This window comes from Macrobrachium nipponense, chromosome 7 (genome assembly GCF_015104395.2).
Source record: "Macrobrachium nipponense isolate FS-2020 chromosome 7, ASM1510439v2, whole genome shotgun sequence".
NCBI lineage: Eukaryota > Metazoa > Arthropoda > Malacostraca > Decapoda > Palaemonidae > Macrobrachium > Macrobrachium nipponense.
This window is the reverse complement of record NC_061109.1, coordinates 47828328-47839059: the sequence shown is the minus strand read 5'-3', so window position 1 is coordinate 47839059 and position 10732 is coordinate 47828328. Positions and strand designations below refer to the sequence as shown.

Genomic DNA, 10732 nt, shown 5'->3' with positions numbered 1-10732 from the left:
AGTCCTTTTGTGGGTCGGCAATGGGTTGAATGCTTTTCAGAGCAACTTTTAAGCACATCATTATTTTCTGTTGCACGGTATTCGGTGCTTTAGTATACATAAAATCATCTTGTAGCCATTTACATACACACACACACACACACACACACACATATATATATATATATATATATATATATATATATATATATATATATATATATATAAATATATAAATGCCACGAAGGAAAAATAAACGAAGCTTAAGCCGAAAGATCTCGCAGACTCCTTCGTTTATTTTTCCTTCGTGGCATTTATCTTTATTTATAGATTTATCACGTTCCTAACTTTCGTGATTCTGTTATACATTACATAATATATATATTTAATATAATATATATATATATATATATATATATTATATAACTAGTATTATATATGTATTGTATGTATGGATGATATATAATGTGTGTATGCGAGCGTGGGTGTAAATATATATATGCGTATATATACATATATACACATATGCATATAGTATTCGGCCGGCGCTTTATTATATATATAAAATCATCTTGTAGATATTTACATTTATATATATATCATATCATATATTTATATATATATATATATATATATATATACATGTATGTATGTATGTATGTATGTATGTATGTATGTATGTATGTATGTATGTATGTAAAGTGGATCCTGAAAGTGAATAAAGAAAAAAATAATGATATTGTTGACAAAAACTATATGCGAGGTATATGTGTGTGGAAAACGTCGAAAGAGCGTAAAATATGGAGATTTGTAGCAGGGGCAAAAAAGGATGTGAGTGCTTTGATGTGGTTAAAATTTACTAGTAAATAGAATTGTTTAGCGCATCTACCCTCATCAGTATTCGAACCTGTGGCTTTTGGATTTTAACATGAGTGACAGTTAATTATTGCGGCCTAATTTTCATTTGTTTTCTTTTTTTTACTGATAAGCATCTGATTGAAAGATTTTTTGGAAGAATTTTTTGTTCGTCTGCATTCACGTTAAAGTTCCTCTAGGATGCCCTCAGCCGTTTCTGCAAATTTAATCGTTCAGGATATAGAACAAGCTGTCTTCAATGTATTTTACTGCTGAAATATACATACCATTTTTTTCACAGATTTAGCTTAAGGCGAATAATATATTTGTCCAAGACTTCCTCCTCTTCATCAGCCTTCCATTATTTATATTGATTAGAAGCGGTTCCATCCGTCAAGACACTTCACGTGTTTATTCAGAATGGAAATAAGGGGAAGTTGGAGTCTCCCCTTCTCCCTTCTCTAGCCCTTTAGAAGCCCAATGAATCACCCGCTACAGGAAGGTGCCCTTGGAGAAGCAGGTGCCGCCGAAGGCTTCAGGAGACAGGATCTCCCTGAGGGCGCTGAAGGAGGAAGCTACGCCGCCAACGACGCCTATAGTTGCTATAAAGAAGAGAAGACTTCTCTCCTTCGGGCTCAGCACTCTGGAAAGATCAAGAAGGATGTCTGAGGTTAATGGAGGAATTTCGCTCGTAATAGAGTGCTCTCTTTAACGTCTAAAAGCCCCCATACACTGAACGATTGTCTGAACGATTGTCGTTATTGACCCACACATACACAAATCGTACAGTATGAACGATCTCCGCACCGATTTCAGTCTGAACAAAGATTTTGTTTCGAGAAGACGTGGCATCATCTCTAGAAGAGACGCGCGCGATAGTGTTATATCGGCAGACAAACCCATTTATTGAACGATGTGTGTATGACTCAAGTCGCAAGCCAGCAACCTGGCCGTGACAGATTCCCGCCGAGATCGTTCAGACACGAAGCTCCGCCCACTTTTGCATTCAGACAAGCCCATACACAGTGTTTTTGCGAACGATACAGACAGTCGTTCAGACAATCGTTCAGTGTATGGGGGCCTTAACATTATTTGACTTCTTTCCGACTGGACCCAGTGTAATGGCTAGCTTGAATTATTACATAAAGTTTGTCCAACCTACTTCAAACCAACACCCAGAGTTGCGCTTACCTGTAAGGCAGGCCATTTGTGGGATTACTGGCAGTGCACAGCTTGAAGTAGCACACCGGAGGCATGACGAAGGAGAGCAGCGTGACCGTAGAGCCTCCGATGAGATCCAGGATCTTCCCAAATGTGGGGACCGCCATAGCCAGCAGCATCACGACGCACATGACGAGACTCCGGATAATGCAGCGTCCTACACAAAATCCTGCAGGAGATCTGTTTGTTAGTTTATTCATTTTTTTCTTTTTTAATAAGTGGTATCTCTTCTTGTATGTGCCTTTACCTTGTCTTACTTCTTCCTAATGAACACCATATTCTTCGGGAGCTGTGGGCGTATTTCATAATAATAATAATAATAATAATAATAATAATAATAAACCACATAGCAAGCGAATGTCCGGCACTTGCACAGAACCAGTACAAAAAGAGGCATGATTCAGTAGCAAAAACCCTCCACCTGGAGCCTGTGCAAGAAACACCAGCTTCCTTGCAATTATTATTATTATTATTTGAATACTTACTGGACGTGAAATTTTATAACCCCAGGTCCCTTATAACTTCACGATGGTAATAGAAGAAGTGATGGACAGAACAAAAAGCGGACTACGAAAGAAGAGTGGGTTGCTGTTGTTTTTTATTAAGCTGGCCTTATGCCGCACGGGCTCTTGTTCCTAGAGCAGCCCGTAGAGAGTGAGTTTCTAACTAGGAAGGAAGTGACAGCATTGGCTTTCAGTGACAGGTATGTCATAAGGGTAAGAGAAAGTAAAAGCTAAGAGGAAGTTTCGTAACAGAACTTTTCTTAGATGCGTTTTGGAAGGATTTGATTTAGAAGGATGTATGGTGCCTGGCCTGGGGTTGTTTTACAGTTTCACGGGCCGCACAACAACCAAATCCATCCGCACAGGTAAGTAGTCCCTTCCCGCCCTAAGTCAGGTTAGGTTGGTTCGTTTGGTTAGGTCACAACCATTGTTACCACACTGGTTGTATGAGGTTTGGACGAAAATTGGCCGAAGATATGGTGTGCCTGGGAACCAAATTGAGTAATGTTTGAAGTGGCTTGTATTTTGCCTGTTATTTTTTACATTGTGAGGATTATGTTCATCATCGATTTTTATTTTAATGATGCTCTTTTTTTTGGCACCTTTTTTCACAAATGGTTGAATATAATTAGCAGCTAACTCAAAAATACCACTCAGAGTTTGCGATAATTTTGCAGTGTTTGTCATCTGTTTCTACCAGCGCTAGTATATTTTTCGCTCTAATGCAATGTAACATGCAAAGAATCGTAGACCCATCCACTTTTAGACATCTAAAATTCTACTTACTCCAGTAATATAGAATACTCAAAATACTCTGTTTTCTGCGTCATTTAACCTGATTATCTTAGGCCACGGATGGGTCCTTACTTGAAGTATGAATGTTGTTGAAAGATGAAAAGAAATTTTCCATTTATTTCGCCTGTATGAGAACACTGTCAAATGTAAAGATATTTCTCAATCTCGTCTTGAAAGTCTTATTCTTTTTTTCATTCCATATCAGCAAAACAAAATAAAACAGATAAGAAATAAGGATGAAACAAAACAACAAAGGGTAATGTGTTTTGCTCTTCACTAATAACGTTCTTGCTAGCAAAGGAGAAGAGGAAAATGAAGTTAAAACTTTTCCAGCGTCCTTCATAAGAAGTCATTAGGGCGCAAACAAAATCTATTGTACAATTAAGTACGTAAATACAAAAATAACGGAATCAAAATAGGTAAAAGTTAAGGAGAAACTTTTGTTTCTTGTTAAAACTTTCGGAGATAAAATTAGCCGCCAGTTTGTCATGTCAGATGGAAAACTTTTGATAAAAATGTTTTGTACTGTGTTGAAATACAAGATGTGAAGTAAAGAAAGACTGATTGTAAGTTATAGAGAGAGGTAATTGTGCTTCTTCCTTTGACTAGAAAGGTTAACGAATATATCATCTCAAAGGGAAAAACATGCAAAACGAAAAACGAAGAAAAGCTTGATTGTACAGAAGTTTGAGAACAAAGCCAAGTGCTCTTATTTATCCATGTCGTGAAGGCAAGGGTAACTGAATGGGAGCATGTAAGACGGAGTGGAATTCATATGACAGTGAAATATGTATATAAATATATAATGTATATGTATATATATCATACATATGTGCATATTTATACATATATATATAAGACATACATACATATATATTATACATAATGTATATATGAAATACATCTCTAGATATTGAAACATCTTCCTATCAACAGATATAAAAACAATATTTCTGGAAGTGTCACACACCCTCCAGAAAAAGTAAAATCAAAATTCATCGCCCTTACTGTTGGGTACATAGAGAATTCCCTCGATGGTCTGCATGACGGGGTTGATAACGATGATGGCGGCGAAGATGAAGTGTCCCAGGATGAGTGCCTGGGTGATGGTCACAGCCACCCCGCTGACGGACATGAGTATGTTGTCCTCCACGGCGTCCCCAAGGGTCCCGTAGCAGATGACGGTCATTGGCCAGTACAGTGACAGTAGAACTGCATGGGGAGAGGGCGAACGTTAGCATAGCTTTGGAGTTTATAGAGGTTAACTTGACTTATGGATTTAAGGAGCGGGTTGTTTTTATAAGGCTAAAATTGGATGATTGGAGGAGTTTGGGTGAAGTGCTAGTTAGATAGGGAAATTTTGGTTTGGCTTAGATGTTTGCCGAGTGTTCTAATTATATAGAGCTAAAGTATAGTTATTAAGGGGGTTCTTGGAGAATGATTATTGGCTAGTGCAGACTGAGAAAAGAGTAAGATTGGTTAGGGTTCGTGGAAAGTGCCAGTTATGCAGGGCCAAGTGAAGGTGGGTGAGGGGCTTTTGAAGTTAGGCAATGCATATTGGATGAGGGCTTGTGGAGAGTTCCACTTGCATAGGACAAGTTATATTGGCTGAAAGCTTTGTGGAGAGTGCCAGTTAGATAGGGCAAAGTTATATTGGCTAAAAGCTTTGTGGAGAGTGCCAGTTAGATAGGGCAAAGTTATATTGGCTAAAAGCTTTGTGGAGAGTGCAAGTTAGATAGGGAATAGTTATATTGACTGAAGGATTTGTGGAAGGTGCCACTAAGATACGGCTAACTTATATTGGCTGAAGGCCTTGTGGAGAGTGCCAGTTAGAAAAGGCAAAGTTATATTGGCTGAAGACTTTGTGGAGAGTGCCACTTAGATTGGGCAAAGTTTATTGGCTCAGGGCTTTGTGGAGGGTGCCAGTTAGATATGGCAAAGTTATATTGGCTGAAGGCTTTTTGGAGAGTGCCACCTAGATAGGCAAAAGTTATAGTGACTGAAAGCTTTGTGTAGAGTGCCAGTTAGATAGGGCAAAGCTATATTGGGTGAAAGCTTTGTGGAGAGTGCCAGTTAGATAGGGCAAAGTTATATTGGCTGAAAGCTTTGTGGAGAGTGCCAGTTAGATAGGGCAAAGCTATATTGGTTGAAAGCTTTGTGGAGAGTGCCAGTTAGATAGGGCAAAGTTAATATTGGCTGAAAGTTTTGGGAAGAGTTTCAGTTATATAGGGCAAAGTTATATTAGCTGAAAGCCTTGTGGAGAGTGCCAGTTAGATAGGGCAGACTTATATTGGCTGAAAGCTTTGTGCCGAGTGCCAGTTAGATAGGGTAAAGTTATATTGGCTGAAGACTTTGGAGAGAGTACCACTTAGATAAGGGAAAATTTATTAGCTCAGGGTTTTGTGGAGAGTGTCAGTTAGATAGGGGATTGAGAAGCTTCTTAGTTATTTATGGCAAAGGAACTTTGGCTGAGAATTTACAGATTGATAGTTGTACAGGGTATAGTTGGGTTAGCTTCGCTGTAGTGGTGACTGGTATTTATATAGGGCACAGTTATGGTGACAGGCTAGATAAGGTATTTTTTTGGCTGAGAGTTTTGTGGATCTCTCTCTCTCTCTCTCTCTCTCTCTCTCTCTCTCTCTCTCTCTCTCTCTCTCTCTCTCTCTTCTCTCTCTCTCTCTCTCTAACAATTCAACCTTCGTAACATATATAAAAATATTTTTTAATATCCTAACTCCTGGATACTTTCCTATGCATTTATTCCAGATCTTTTCCCTGACATTTTATACTATGAAATAATGAGGAGGTAGGGAAGATGATGGCTCTGATCTCCCCATCCCTTCTATTGTAGGTCGAGCTCAGCCTCCGGGAAGGACTCTTGTATAATACAAGTGATTTTCTAGGTCTTTTCGTCTTTTCTCTTGACGTCCTTCCCTCTTCTTGAGTTTCCCTCCTCCCAACTCTCCCGTCACCCCAGATGTTTCATCGGCTCGTGTTTTTATTTCCATGTAAGGATTTAATCCGTTCCTGATCTTCTTTTCAAACGGGAGACCTTTTCTGTGATGTATGTTTGGAAATTAGTATTCCCTGCTGTGCCAAAGATGGTCGTGGAAAATTTTTCTTTCCCTTTTACCATCAAAATGAATTAAGCGATGGAAAACACAAAGGAAGTAGGACGTAAAGAATAACGGGATTTTGTTTAAGGCTAGATAAATGACTAAGAAATTGGCTTGGAGAAACGGGTGGCCTGGTCGAGACTTTTTTATGATTCAGGTTTTGTGGAAAGAAAAAATCCAAGAACCATGCATGGGCCCATGGGTTGCTTATGAAAATAATACAGCACGGAGGAGAGTGTAGAGTATGTTTTATGAGTTTCTTAGCTAAGGCAGGTTAAAATTCTTTCTTATGAGCCTAACGTGTGAATGAAAATATCCAAAATAATGAAGGGAAGGGTAAAGGTAGACCTTGTATGTGCTGGTTTGGTGAGTGAAAGGACATACAAGATAGGGTGAGTGGCTCATTATGTGTTGAGAAATTCTATTGAAGCAATTGAGGCTTCTGTACTTTGTAAGGAACTGCCGTGATTATTTGTGGACAGAGGTTTCCCTAACTTTATTTCAATACTTGGACTGTATGAGTAATATGGAATTATTTAATATTTGTTTTTCTCTGCCCAGTGAAAGTATATGTATTACGTGTTGAATCATATATATATATATATATATATATATATATATATATATATATATATATATATATATATATATAGTATATATATGTATATATGTGCGTGTATTAGATTTAGGTAAAATTTACAAAAAGACGTTAGAATTGTCAGCGTTTGGTTTTGGTATCAAAAAGTGCGATAAAACTGACGTGAGTATGAAAGGAGAAAATGTTGGAAGGATGCTCGAATTTTCGAATGCACTTTTTGGAATAGGATCTCCAAAACTAACAAGACTGCATGGGAATGATTATCCTTCTCCCGCGAATAGGACCCCGACGTTGTCGAAGGAATGTAGGACAAGGACGCGTGAATGAATACATAGGTAGCATCCTCACGCCCTTTGGGATCAATTATATAGACCCTGTCGCCATGTTCACGAGTACTCATTATTTTCTGGTTATCGACGATTTAAAAAAACGAAGATATTATTTCTTGGTTTGGAGATGAATTGAGGTCACTCTCATTCTTTTATTCTTCTTTAAAAATGAAGGCGAAATACGGTTGGAGTTGTAAAAAATGTTCCTGAAATGTGGGTCAGGCTATTGTAGTCACTGCGCTTGTCGTTACTAGTGTGTTTGTCTAAAGACAAAATTGTTCCTCATTTGTCATTTCTTACTGTATGCTTTTCTCTTGGTTTGCCAAGTACCCCGTTGTATTTGAATTAAATGCTTTTCTTTGAGATATAATTTTTCTTGTTTTCATGTTGAACTAACATTACAAGAGCAAGATTCAACGAAGCCAAAGGTTAGTTGATAAAAGAAGAAAATCTTTCAGATTGAAGAAACGTTCATAGTGCTGTATTTATCTTTTTCAAGACATTTAATCGTAGATAAAATACTTCACAATATCTCTTCGAACATTAAAGACCGAGGAAAACTGTATTAAAGATAATTATCAAGGTTTCTTCGAAAAGATTTACGCGATTATGGAAACGCGACAGTCTCCATCATCCGTAATTTGGAAAGGAAGAGGCTTTTCATGTCCCCGACACGGAGCCCTAAATCTTGTGGTGATTTGTAGTAGTGAATAAAAACTCTCAATAGCTCCGGACTGGTACTATAAATCGACGCTCTCTAAAGATTAGATGAGGACCAGATATGGAACCAGAATCGCTCGAAATAAACTAGCGCCAGACTGAGGAGGTTTGCAGATATATAAAAATGATTCTTCGGCGCAATCGCGTTTTCTGTAGAGTAATTATGCTGCGTGAAACTTTTAGCCACGGCGCACGAAACTGTTAGCCGCAGCCTCTGAAACTCAGCCACGGTCCGGTAGTGGCCTGTGTTGTTTTTACCTATAGCAGTGCCAGAATTACGGCCATAACTAACTTTAACCATAAATAAAATAAAATAGAATAAAAAGTGCTGAGGTTTAAGGGATGCAATTTCATAGGTTTGGTGATTGAAGGGTGGATGATTAGCACACCAAATTTTATCCCTCTAGCTTCAATAGTTTTTAAGATCTGAGAGCGGACAGAAAAAGTGCGGAAGGACAGACAAAGCCATCTCAATAGTTTTCTTTCACAGAAAACTAAAAAGTGATTTTATGTGGGGTACAGGACAACATTAACGAGACTTCTTCGTTCCAGTAAGAATTGGTGTGAACCAGAAAAAGAGATAAGCAGCTTCCCGGGTTAAGAAAAGACTGAAATCAGCCTAGAAAAGAAGTCGTTTAAGCTCTCGATAATAAACTTCAACTTGGAACTGGCAGTTTCCTTAGATTCAACAAAGAAGTTTCCTGAAGTTTTAATTAAGCTATAGCTCCAAAGTTAAATATCTTACAATATTAACCTAAAGGAAAAAAAAGTCTATTGCAAGCAAAAAGATTGGGAGGGTAAGTAACTGCTGAATTACATTTTAAACAAACGCGAAGCATAAATTGTAGTGGTAAAAGATACACACACACACACACACACACATATATATATATACATACATACATACATATATATATATATATATATATATATATATATATATATATATATTATATATATGTGTGTGTGTGTGTGTGTGTGTGTGCGCGCATGTATGTATGTATGTATTTATGTATGTGTTTGTGTGCGTGTAGTGGCTCATCAAAAGATAGCCTGGTGCTTATGGTTCATTAATCGGAAGTCTATTTAGTTATTGGTTTATTGACCTGGTCTCACTCCCTTATAAGTCATCGAAGTCTTCTCTATTGGAAAGTGTAGTTCAGTAAACAAGTTGTTTTTTACATTCTCAGGCCCATGGTAATTAAAGACTAATCATGTTTACCAATTATAGATTTTTTCCAACCAGTATAATCTGCCTAACGCTTTTGGAATGTTCAGTTAGTTCACCGAAATGTTTTGCAAATTGACAGAAGTGGATCATGTTCGATAGAGAAACGATTATATAATCCTGTTTACCACTGCCAAGTTTCACTAACTTTCACTCAGCTCAAAAACTTCTGCTAATTACGCGAATATAAAAAAAGGCAAAACCTTGTTATGGAAATTTGGAGCAGACAAAACCCATGTTACATTGATTTTTCAGGTATCCTAATTTTTTAAAATGTTCTTGTGTAACTTATTTTTGAAGTTCATAGTGTTATGTATATTATCCCCAGCACAATTTTCATAAAGTCAGGTTTAAGATACAATTTTTTTAAAAATAAAAAATTAAGGAGACATTTATTTCCTGCAAGCTTAGTATCTATGGGAATAGGCTAAGAATATCATTATTTAAGGTCATTCTTAACAGGTGCATGTCTTCAGTTCTTTCCATATGTCCCTTTTTTTCTCAATAAAAGGTTTAGCTTTTAGGGCTGACGGAAAAGCGACAAATTTTCACAATTACAAAAAACATGGAGTATATTTTTTATGTAATTCAAGATGGTTAGTATTGGTTAGCGTAGCGCGGGTTTTTTTTTCCCCCAATATTTTAGGTGTTTACTTAGTGGGGTGAAACCTTAGTACTATACTAAGCCTAATGAGCAGACCCGGGAGGGCTGAAAGCACCAGTAGTAACCCTGCTTCTTCTCCTCCTTCTTCTTCTTATGATCATTACTACTGTTGTTGTTAACTGATGCTTCATTGTAAGTGAACATTTCCCGAGGGGATGTTCCTCTAGAAAGATCCAATTAACCAGGAGACACAGCTCAGATAATTGTGCCACATACAGCCAGAATAATAGACCTATGTCGAGTAATAGGCCCTCATCTTGAACGCCAATTATTCTCCTTGTTATGTAAGTTAAAGATTGTACTTACATAAATTTTTATGTCTCTTGTTGGAAACTATATAGGGTAATGAAAGGAATACGAATGTTAACATTTTACGAGTGTTAACGTGCCAGAAAAGGACACCAATCGACATTGGTTGCTAAAATGGTTGCATCCGCAATATTGATATGTATTTTATTTAATCGTTTCTGGATTTTTTTTTTTATCCAAGGTGTTTTATCTATTAAATTCTGTTGCCTAAAAAGACGATTAGCAGTACTGCAAAATGTGATTTTACAATATCTACGTAATTTTACACTGAAAGAAAGTTGAGGCTCCCCTCTCGTCCCCCTCCCTGAACTATCCCTAAACACGTAACCATTCATTCTATTATTTACATCGGCCTTTGCGCAATTTATATATATATATATATATATATATATATATATATATATATATATATATA

At 37.2% G+C, this 10732-nt stretch overlaps 1 protein-coding gene across 2 annotated transcripts in view; it reads right to left on the bottom strand.

Moving 5' to 3' along the window:
- Window positions 1-1087: 1087 nt before the first annotated feature.
- The window catches only part of LOC135217704 (uncharacterized), a 64966-nt gene continuing 55321 nt past the window's right edge, over window positions 1088-10732 (bottom strand). For both annotated transcript variants that reach the window (XM_064253689.1, XM_064253690.1), the window contains exons 7-9: window positions 4362-4565; window positions 2026-2224; window positions 1088-1477 (exon numbers count right to left, since the gene is read on the bottom strand). In XM_064253689.1, the coding sequence (XP_064109759.1) occupies window positions 1327-1477; window positions 2026-2224; window positions 4362-4565 (554 nt within the window). In that variant the 3' untranslated portion in view covers window positions 1088-1326. The remainder of the gene's footprint in view (window positions 1478-2025; window positions 2225-4361; window positions 4566-10732) is intronic.